The sequence below is a fragment of the Mirounga angustirostris genome, unplaced genomic scaffold (genome assembly GCF_029215605.1).
Source record: "Mirounga angustirostris isolate CCGP_5_RB_7025 unplaced genomic scaffold, mMirAng1.0.hap1 SCAF_9, whole genome shotgun sequence".
Classification (NCBI taxonomy): domain Eukaryota; kingdom Metazoa; phylum Chordata; class Mammalia; order Carnivora; family Phocidae; genus Mirounga; species Mirounga angustirostris.
The window spans coordinates 106383103-106394628 of NW_026991717.1; the positions used below are offsets into that span (position 1 = coordinate 106383103).

The 11526-nt window shown below is 33.9% G+C and overlaps 1 protein-coding gene across 2 annotated transcripts in view; it reads left to right on the plus strand.

Moving 5' to 3' along the window:
- Nucleotides 1–11078, plus strand: part of SNAPC1 (small nuclear RNA activating complex polypeptide 1) — a 30396-nt gene extending 19318 nt beyond the window's left edge. The window contains exons 9-10 of one of the 2 annotated variants that reach the window (XM_045900999.2): nt 6598–6696; nt 9776–11078. In XM_045900999.2, the coding sequence (XP_045756955.2) occupies nt 6598–6696; nt 9776–9837 (161 nt within the window). In that variant the 3' untranslated portion in view covers nt 9838–11078. The remainder of the gene's footprint in view (nt 1–6597; nt 6697–9775) is intronic. The other variant, XM_064571149.1, reaches the window with a different exon arrangement.
- The last annotated feature ends 448 nt before the right edge of the window (nt 11079–11526 follow it).

Genomic DNA, 11526 nt, shown 5'->3' on the forward strand with positions numbered 1-11526 from the left:
ATAAACTTAAAGATGAAAACATAAAAAATGTCTTGGATTGGGCAAAGATATTTTTATATATGACATAAAAATACAAGCCATAAAAGAAAAAAATTGATAAATTGGACTTGCCTCAAATTAAAATTCTTTGGAAGACACTTCTAAGAAAACGAAAAGACAGGCCACAGAGTGGGAGGAAATATTTGCAAAATACAACCCTGATAGAGGTCTTGTATCCAAATATATAAAGAATTGTCAACACTGAGTAATAACCCAATTAAAAAATGGGCAAAAGATTTGAACAGATACTTCAAAGAGAATATGTGCATGGCAAATAAACATCTTGAAAGATGTCTGACATCTGTAGTTATTAGGAAATGCAAATTAAAAGCATAGTGGCATTCTGTTACTCCCTTTGCAATGGCTACAAAAAACAAAACAAGAAAATTGGCAATAACGAAAGCTGATGAGGACACAGAACAGTTGAACCTTCATACATTGCTGGTGGGACTCCAGAATGGTATAGTCACTTTGGAAAACTGTTTGGCAGTTTCTAATAAAGCTAAACACATGCTTAACTTATGACCCAGCAGTCCTACTCCTTGGTATTTACCCAAAAGAAATGAAAACTTATATATTCACACAAAAAGTTGCATGCAAAAGTTTATAGCGGTTCTGTACATCATTGTGAAAAATTATAGCCAGCCTAAATATCTTCAACTGGTCCTTGGATAAACAAACCATGGAATAAGTGTACAGTGGGATACTACTCAAGAATAAAGCAGCTGCTGATACATGTGGTAGCAGGGGTGACTCATGTGCCTTGTGCCAAATAAGAGAAAGAAGACAAACACAAAAGGCCTAAGGACAATCTGGAAGAGGCAAAATTTATAGGGGCAGAAAACAGATCATAGGTGGCTAGGTACTGAGGGTGGAGGGCAGTGTTGACTGCAGAAGGGCAGGGAAATTTCTGATATGGAATTGTTCTGTATTTTGGTTGCAGTGGTAATTGCACAACTGCATTTGTCCAAACTCCCAAATCTGTACATTGAAAATCATGGTGACTTTTATTATGTATAAATCAACAACCCAAACAAACCCAAACCAGAGGACATGAGGAAAAGACTGATTAGTTTGATTATATTTAAAAATTAACTTCTGCAAGATTAAGTGTTTTTTCTAAGGTATTAAAGATAACTTGGGTCTTTTTTTTCCTAAGGTATCAAAGATAACTTGCGTTTTGAAAGCTGCACAAGCAGTTTTTATTAGTAATCAACCTTCATACAAGTGCAGAGAGGTCAGCTGGCCAAGCTGCTTTCTTAAACACCTAAACAGGTTTTTGTTTTGTTTTGTTTTTATGTGGCTGAGGAACAAAGGAGAAGCAAGTGCAAAATAGGAAAGAAATTAAATGAAAGTTTCTTTTCATCTTAAATAATTTGGCAGGTGTAATTTACAAAATAACCACTTCCTTCACTAACTATATTTTATTACTTAATGTAGTTACCTAAAACATTTTCGTAAACTCTGAGATTAGCTTTTAAGAACTGGTTCTTTATCACATCCAAGATTTGTTACTGAATTTACCTAGGTGTGTTAGGGAGGATTTAACCCCTGAGAAAGAAAGTGTAATAAGATACCTGAATTCAAATCGTCAGTTGTATCTCAACTCTTCTAGCTAACCAGCTAGGTGGCTCAGAAGGTATTGTAAATACTTTGAAGCAGAAGTGATTTATTATTCTATATCTTAAAGATCCAAGTACTTCATAGTTTCTCTTTAATCAAAATTTCATTTCCTTAAAGTGGAAAGGTATTTTTGATTTCATGCTCTTTTCAAAAAGAGGCACCTTATACTCCCAACAATGCAAAAGAGCTTGCAAAAGTATTTGCAGCACATATAATAATGTTAACATTTCTAATTTTAGGGGAGCTCTTAGAATTTAGTAAGAAAAAGACCACCACCCAAGTAAAGAAACTGGCTTAGGAGATGAGCAGGCAATTCACAAAGTGTAGACAGTCAACATATATTTGAAGAGATATTTAATCTCAGTAATTAATGTAAATTAAAACATGATTTTTATATAACTTACTAGATTTGCAAAGATTAAGGATAAGTGAATACCCATTGATCGTGGAAGTGTAAAGAGGTAAAATCTGAATTTAAGTGGGAGTATAAATTGGCACATCCTTTTCAGACAGCAATATGGAATCATCTGTCAAAATTTTAAAAGTACATGCCTTTTAATGTAGCAATTCAATTTCTAGGAATTTATCCTTTACAAGTGACAAAAACACACAGGACATTCACTGCAGGATTATTTGAAATGGCAAAGACTAAACAACTCAAATGTGTAACATTGAAAAATTTGGTACATAAAATTGTTAGCCTATACAAAAGAATATTTTGCAGTTACTAAAAAGCTAGAGAAAGTTCTATATATACTGACATGAAAATAGGTCCAGAATATACCAATGCATTGCTTAGTGAAAATGTCTTTTTAAAGAAGAGTATGATTGCATATCTGTTCATAAAAGTATCTGTAGGGGCACCTGGGTGACTCAGTCAGTTGAATGTCCAACTCTTGGTTTTGGCTCTGGTCATGATCTCAGGGTCATGGGATCCAGTCCCATGATGGGCTCCATGCTGAACAGGGAGTCTGCTTGTCCCTCTTCCTACCCCTGCTTGTGCATGCACACACACTCTCTCTCTCTCAAACAAATCTTTAAAAAATAATATGTAGACATAAATACAATGTATATCATTAAAGAAATCTAGAAGCATATTAACAGTGGTTAATTCTCAGGGATGGGATCATGAGAAATTTCCAAGTCCAGGAATTTCTGTAATGTTTGAATTTTTTGTGATAACTGTATGTTACTTTAGTAATCTGGAAAAAATCCAAAGTTTTTTATTTAAAAAAAAATAAATGTAACAATACTTTCATAGACTTAAGACAAATATAAGAATTGGCATGAAAAAAGGCAGGGTAGTTGGAAGTATAGAGTGACTCCATTTTGCCTGGGACTGTAAAGGATGTGTTGAGGAGCTACTGTTAATGTAGAAAAATATGTTGAGGATTGTATTTTGACCAGCCCTGAAATGTGGAAGCATTACATTTTGGTAGGCAGACGGGAGTCATCTGAGACTTCTGAGTAAGAAAGTGGTATGACCAGTTTTCTTTGAAGAAAATCAATCTGGGAGTAGTATGGTCGGTAGGTGGGGACAAACTGAAAATAGGAACACTAAGGAAAAGGCTGTTTAGGAGTAATGAGCATCTGGCCAGGTGGTTGTAGGAATTAGGCAAGCAAACAGATATGAGAGCCAATGTATATAACCAAGTATAGATGTAACATAGCTGTATGTAACCAAATACAGAGGCTGATGGAGAGGGATGAGACAAGGATGCTTAATGCCTAAATAACTGAAGGAATGTTGGTGCCTTTGACAGAAATAAGGATCACAGGATGAAGATTTCATTTGGGGTAGAATTTGTCCCAGTCTGCCTTTCCAGGTTCAATTCCTGTAATAGTTGTCTGGCTCAATCTATTGATTGGATTTACAGAAGTTTGTATTATTTAAGCTTCAGCTCTATGTGTTCCCCATTCCTCACTATAGCGTGCACATTTCTGGAAGGACATAAGTAATAGTAATGACGGTGGAGAGTAGCTATTATTTCTGTCACACTTAGTATCTGCCACACTTCTTTCACATATCCAAGGTCACCTAGCTAATAAATGGAGCTGAGACTCGAATAGCATGTGTCTGAATCTAAGCCTGAGTCTTTAAGTGCTATACTTGCTGTCTCTCAGGTAACTGGAAATGTGGTCTGGAGCTCAAATTAGACATGCAATTCAGTATGTTGTATTTTTTTTTTTTTTAAGATTTTATTTATTTAATTTAGAGAGAGAATGAGATAGAGAGCATGAGAGGGGGGAGGGTCAGAGGGAGAAGCAGACTCCCTGCTGAGCAGGGAGCCCGTTGCGGGTCTCGATTCTGGGACTCCAGGATCATGACCTGAGCCGAAGGCAGTCGCTTAACCAACTGAGCCACCCAGGCGCCCAGTATGTTGTATTCTAACTGCATGTCTAGTAACCATTTGTTTTAAGATTGAGCAATAGTCTATTAGTTATAATTGTATCCCACACTGTTAGCTTTGAGCATAGTAAAACCATCTACCTGATACCCTCTAGGGAGTTAGTTTTGTAATAACTAAGGTTAATGATTTAAATGTCAAAATTTACTTTTTAAAAGTTTAATTATTCCGGTTAATATCTTTCTAAAACATTCATCTCTATATATTGCTTGTTTTCTACAATGTGGATTTATCATTTTTATAATTAGAAAAATACTAAAATGTTATTTTATGCCCTCCTGTTTTCTAGAACAGTATATCCTAACATAATTTAATTTTCTCCTTATAACTCAGGGTTATCATCATAAGCATATTATGTTACTGGGCTTTATAATATAATGATTGTATCAAGAAATATCTTAAGTATGTGGGGAAGTTTATACTTACGGCTTCATGCTGCATTACTTTGTCAGTTTTTATGTCTTATTTTTTAAAAAGTTCTTCTGTTACACTTACTGTGGTAGTTGTCTTCTTTGATTCTCATTGTGGCTTATAGCAATTTTTTTTGCCCTTTTGCTGCTGTTTAACTGTAATGGTTTCAGAAACTGGGTGGCCGTTCACTTCAGTTTTATGTAAAATAAATGTAATCAGGTTTGGATAAAGGCCTGTGGAACATACCGGTGACTAAAGTTCATGAGCTTTATTTAATATATGGACTTTGAGATAAACATCTGAAGTTTTGTATGTTTACTTCTTGGTTCCTGGCTGCATGTTAGGTGGGTGAAGCACTGTATTTGTTTTTAAGAGCTTTTAGAGAACATTGCTTTTTATTTTTTTAAACATACTTAACGTAGAGATCCATCTCTAAAACACAGTCATCATGTGGCTAGATGAAGACTTGTTTCTCAACTGTCTTTTTTTTTTTTAAGATATTTATTTATTTATTTATTTGAGGGAGAGAGAGAGAGCATGAGTGAGGTGCAGGGAGAGGGAGAAGCAGACTCCACGCTGAGCAGGGAGCCCAATGTGGGGCTTGATCCCAGGCTCCTGGGATCATGACCTGTGCCGAAGGCAGAAGGCAGATGCTTAACTGACTGAGCTACTCAGGTGCCCCTCAACTGTCTGTTTTAAACTCAGAAATCCTTACCTTGATGTTGTTGGATAGAATCTTTCAAGTTGTAAATGTGGATTTAGGGAAAAGTCATTAATAATGGATATGGATGGACATGCTAAAAGATTGTGAAGAACAGTATCAGTAACTTTGGGTAGATTGTACTGATTGTAATTTTGTGAACTGGAAAATTTTATAGGTCCAAGTTTTAAAAAAACGTGATTAGATGTAAAAAGATTTCCTAAAACATTATCTACCATCTTAAAAATCATGTAATAAATTATTGTAATTAATATTTATGATTTGCAAGTAAAGGTAGAATTCTGCTTTAAAGACTTAATGGGAAACTGGTATTATTTTATTATCAAGTTTAAATTGTATTTAAATGGAAGCTTATGGCTGCAGTTTACTCAACTCCACCTTAGAGCAATCTGTTCATTCTATAAACTCTACTATACCCCATTAACTCAGCATATATGTGTTCAGAGCAGAAAATTTAAGCTTATTTTCATTTTAATTTCTTGCCTTCTGAGAAGTGCTGACAGGTATGTATTAACATATGTACTAAATGAAATACTGTGGTATAAAATCATTGAACCCATATTTAATCATTTAATAAATATTTATCGAGGCCCTACTGCATGCCAGGCACTTTTCTAAGTGCTGGGGATACATTGACTTAAGCCAAAGTCTATCCTTGTGAAACTCACATTCTAGTGGGAGGAGGCAGACCATAGAGAAAAAAATTAACATGTAATAATAGATCAGGTGGTGAAAGTATTGTAGAGAAGAATAAGGCAGCATAAGGAGTGAATGTATGTGGGCGTTACTGTTGGGACCTGAAAGTTATGTGCTGAGACCTGATAAAACAATGGTATTTGATAAATTTGATTAGGATATTTCTTTAGGCACCAGAAGGTTGATGTAGAAAAATGTTTTGGAAAATGGTAAGTCAGTGGCAAGTTATGATTAGAGAAATCTATTTTATAGAGCAGATGTAGTGAGAAGAGAAAGTATACATTCAAAAACAAGGCTATTACCTTTAAAATTACATTTGTGATTAGTTAATAAAGTTGAAATAAGACACATGATTATTCCCTGATATCTGCAGATATAACCCATAATGTGTGTGATAAAGCTTGAGTAGTGTTTATTAAACAGCAGTTTAAATAATATTGTCATTTTTTTCCCTTTTCTCCCTTTTCTTTACTTTAATGATAAGAATTAGATTATTTTCAAAGCAGAGATACAAATATAATAATACTTAAAAATAGAAATGTATTTTAAAATGCATATTTCTCTTTACCATTCCAATTTTCGCATTTAGTTTAAATATCTAATTTTTATGTTGTAGTAATGACATTATTTTGTAAAAATTTTTCTCAAAGATTAACATTCTTGGTTTTTGTATGAAATTATTTTCCCAACTATTTCCAGATAACATGCAGAATGTACACAAAGAAGATAAATCGTTAAGGCTGAGTATGCCTGTAATTACAGAAGAAGAAGAGGACAATGAAAGTGTTAGTGAAACAGGTACAGATGAAATTTTGTCAAATACTGATGAAAAGTTATGCTCGGAGAGCATTAAGATTTAGAACCCTTGAAGAGCATGGTGGTTAGCTCTGTGTTCTTGTGATGCTTTTTTTCTTTGACACATTGGAGAATTTTAGTATTAATCATGACACTTAAAAGTAAATGTTAATACAATAAATAAATGGAAAGGAGAGGTAGTGGTCAGTTGAGGTGAGAAGTGAAGGATAGGTAAAATACCATTATTAGCACGTGAATATACCTCCTCATGAGGATGTCTGGAATGTATTCCTAACAAAGGGCAAGGTTCACAAAATATAAATTTCTGAATATAACTTTAAAGAGATTTTATTTTTAAAAAATAGTTATTTCAAATTTGAATGTAAAATTTTCACCTATGGAATGATGATTGTAACTAAATAGTTGTAAATTGCATGACATAAGTTAAAATGGCTATACCTTTTAGTGTTGTAGTTTGTAGTTTTCATAATTTGTAGTGTTTATTAAACAACAGTTTAAATAATACTGTCTCTAGTAATAATTACAGTATTACAGAGAATAAGTTACATTTAGCAGGCTAGGCTTGATAATTGGTAATCCATCAATGATAATGAATATAATGTGTGTTAATAATGCGTAATGACTTTTTTTTCATTTGGTTTTATATTCATTCAGCAAGCATATCCTGAGTGCCTATCATGTTTCAAACACTTAGCTATGTACAGGGCTATAAAGATACATACTACTGGAATTTAAGAACCATTTTATTTTGATCACAGTTATTATAGATCTGAGCACAGTGACTGGCCCATAGTGGACTTAAGTAAGTATTTGTTGAATGAATCAGATCAGTCTGTGCCTTCAAGGACCTTAGAGTTTAGTTAGGGAGAAAAACAGCCCAGTTCATTATGGTAGAGAGAAACGGTGTTATAGAAGTATATAGAAGACAAAGAATAGACATTTTACAAGGAATATTTGTTCCTTCAGAAATGTGAGTGCTTCTGTGATTTGCTTATGTCAGCATAAAATAGTCCTTTACCAATCTTGTGATGAGTTTCAGACTGTAGTTTCTTTCCCGTCTTGATTGGTAGCTTTTTTTGTGAGTAAACAGTTAAATAAACAAACACACCTTTATGAATCTTTGGCAAGTCCAATTTTAAAATCTGTTAGTTTGTGGGGTACCTGGGTGGCTCAGTCATTAAGTGTCTGCCTTCGGCTCAGGTCATGATCCCAGGGTCGTGGGATCGAGCCCCACATTGGGCTCCCTGCTCAGCAGGAGGCCTGCTTCTCCCTCTCCCACTCCCCCTGCTTGTGTTCCCCCTCTCGCTGTGTCTCTGTCAAATAAATAAATAAAATCTTTAAAAAAATAAATAAAATCTGTTAGTTTGTGATTTTTAAAAATTTGGTTAAATTATAATGACATATGCATATGACTTAATTCAAATAATTTTATAATATTCATTATAAGAAACTACAGTCTTCTGACTTTGACTCCCATTTCTTTCTTTTTAAATTTTTATTTATTTATTTTTTATTATTATGTTCAGTTAGCCAACATATAGTACATCATTAGTTTTTGATGTAGTTATTGTTTTGGTATTTACCTCTATGTCTTTAAAAAATTTGTATTTTATCACTTCTTTATGTTTTAGTTCTGTGGATTATTTCTTGACTTTCCACTGAGAAAGGCAAGGGTATAGTTTTCTTTAATATATATTCTTCACCTCCCACTTCAAACACATGTATGCTTCCCAGGCCCCAGCCTTCAAATATAATTATTTTAGCTATGTCGGTATTCTGCGTTTATAAAATATTATTGACAACAGAGCCATGTAATGTACTGTGACTTACTCTGTACATTTATTGTTTTCCCTAGAGAGTGATAACTTTTTGTCTTACTAATTTATTTTTTCTATAGACTTAACACGAATTTATCTTCAAACTCTTCCTCAGTTGTGTAAATCTCCTGTTGGGATACTCAAAACACATTAGGGATTTTGTCATTTTCATATTTTTAAAGAACTTTCTTGCTGACCTCTGACCTGCCTTACTGGACAGTTTGCTCTCTTGGCCTGCTGCACTCCATCCTGGTCGCTGCTGTCTTCTAGGAACCTAGAAGATTCCTGGAATCTCTTTTTCTTCTTACTTTTTCTTTGTCTTTTCTCGTTCCTTTTCCTATCACTCTTCTTTTGTTTTTCATTAGTGGGGAATATTTTGTTTCTTTACATCTTTCATAATTTTCATGTTTTTGTATTTTCTGTTTTCTTTGTTTTTAATGATTTGTAATTTTTAGGTTCATAGCTGTTTCTAGATAAACACTTACTTGAGTGTTGGTTGTGGCATCTGCTGTCATAGCCAAAAAGGTGTACTGGACGGGATTATGCTAAGTGAAATAAGTCAAGCAGAGAAAGACAATTATCATATGATTTCACTCATATATGGAACATAAGGAATAGCATGGAGGACCACTGGAGAAGGGAGGGAAAACTGAATGGGAAGAAATCAGAGAAGGAGACAAATGATGAGAGACTCTGGACTCTGGGAACCAAACTAAGGGTTACAGAAGGGAGGGAGGTGGGGTAACTGGGTGATGGGTATTAAGGAGGGCACATGTGGTGATGAGCACAGGGTGTTATACGCAACTAAGGAATCGTTGAACAGTACATCAAAAACTAATGATGTACTATATGCTGGCTAATTGAACATAATAATAAAAATAATAATAGAAAAAGATGTATGGTACTAGTGATTTGGGTTACATTTTCAGGTTTAATTGAAATGAAATTCAAATCTTAATCACTCTGTCTCTTATTGCACTGGCCTATAGTTTAGGGAGAGCTCACCCATATGAAACCGCTTCAAAGTAGCTTATTATTAAATAAGGATTTAGGAAGACTAGAATCTACTTTAGCAAGTTTTCAACTGCAGTATCATTTTGAAGGAAAGAATCATGTATATGTTAGGTTTAGGATTTTTTGTTGTGAGGGCATTCCAATTAAACAGCTGTGTCGTTTAAATGTATTATTATCAGTTAAAGTATTATTTTGTAGACCTGACAGACTTATTAATTTTATGTCTTTAGAGCTCACTGTGCCCAAGAGGAAAAGAAAATGCAGAACAAAGAACCCGGTGAAGAATTCTTAATTTTGACAACTCTGACAGAAGAAAAGATTTATATTTTGTATATTGAACAGGAACACTGCCAGTATTAAAAATAATTCTTCTGGGAAACTATAGGTTATTTCTCTGAAACAGCAATATCTTAACATTGCTCTAGATTTATAAAGGAACAAAAAATTAGAAATAAGAATTTACTTCAAGAATTAATTTTAACATTTCCTTTTATGAAATCTGCATAAATGGAAATAAAATTTGGATTTAGAATGTAATAGAAATAATCCTGTTATTTGCAGGTTATTGTTTCCTATAACTTTTTGTGATGTTATACTTCTTACAGTTCTGATATTAGCTATTTAAAATACTTGTTCTTGAAGTAGTAATGTTTATTACATGCAAGTGGCTAATTACATTTATAGTATGGTAATGGATTTGTTTATGATGTGTATTAACTCTTTTATATATTGTATGGTTAAGTGCAATACAGTTTTTGCCTTATTTGCTTTATTTTTGAACATATGAAACTTCAGTGGTCAGTAACTTACATGACTGATACTTAGGAAGCCCAGTTTCTACTTCTGCTATCAATTAAATAGTCTTTGGTGCTTGTTTTAAAGCTCCCTTTGGCCTAACATTTATGTATATATGTGTATGTATAGATATATGTATGCACGTGTCCATATGTATACATATATGATTAGTTCAGTACATTGTTTAACTACAACATTTAAATACTAATTACTTCTTTTTCATTTTTTTTAAAGATTTATTTATTTTTAGAGAGAGCGCGCATGTGCACACGTGAGCGGCTGGTGGGGCAGAGGGAGAGGGTGGGAGAATCCTCAAAAGTTGGCCACTTAACTGACTGAATACCAAATACCAATTACTAAATACTAAATACACCCCTAACTACTAAATACTAATTATTTCTAACAAAACCTTTAGGAGTGGTAATGTAAATTCCAGAATGTGTCTATGGTACAGAATAGATGATACAGAAAAAGATTTCTAAGCTTTGTGGATGTGCCTCTGTTAATTTCTCACTTAAGACATTTAAATGGAGATCACTTAAGCCATGTTGTTTGAATTGCTGCCACTAGCAGACTATCTCCACACCACGTGGTTGGCTCAGCCTGTCTTACAGTTGATTATACTCCAGGTTGTTTTCCAGCATTGTATATTCAGGAATTTTGCAAATGTCCTGTGAGTAAAAATGTGTGAAATCTGTAATCTTTTAAAATAAAAATACTGATGCTAGCCCAAGTAAACTTTTGTTTATTAGAATGTATGCTATCACATTAGCTACTAAACAAAATTATTTCCTCTGATTTCAGATGTTCCTGGTAGTAGATGGGACAGTTTTCATAATGTGGACATTGGACAGAGCTTCTGGGAATTAAACATTCTAGTGTTGGGGCACTTGGAGATAACATTGGCCTCTTGTGTACTAGGTTATTTGCTAAAACTTGTCTGATCATTAACATTTACAGACATTGTACCACTAACACAGTGAGTTGGCCCCTATTTTTTCATAATAATACTTAAGCAAAAGACAAAGTATCATTTCACTTGTACTATGGAGAAACTATCTTAAGATGGTAAGTGCCTTGCCCACATTCACAGAGTTAGTGAGTGATGCATCTGGGATACAAATTTAGGGCTCTTGCCTATAATTTCAGTGTCATTTTATATAAGCCAACAGAAATGGAAATCCAG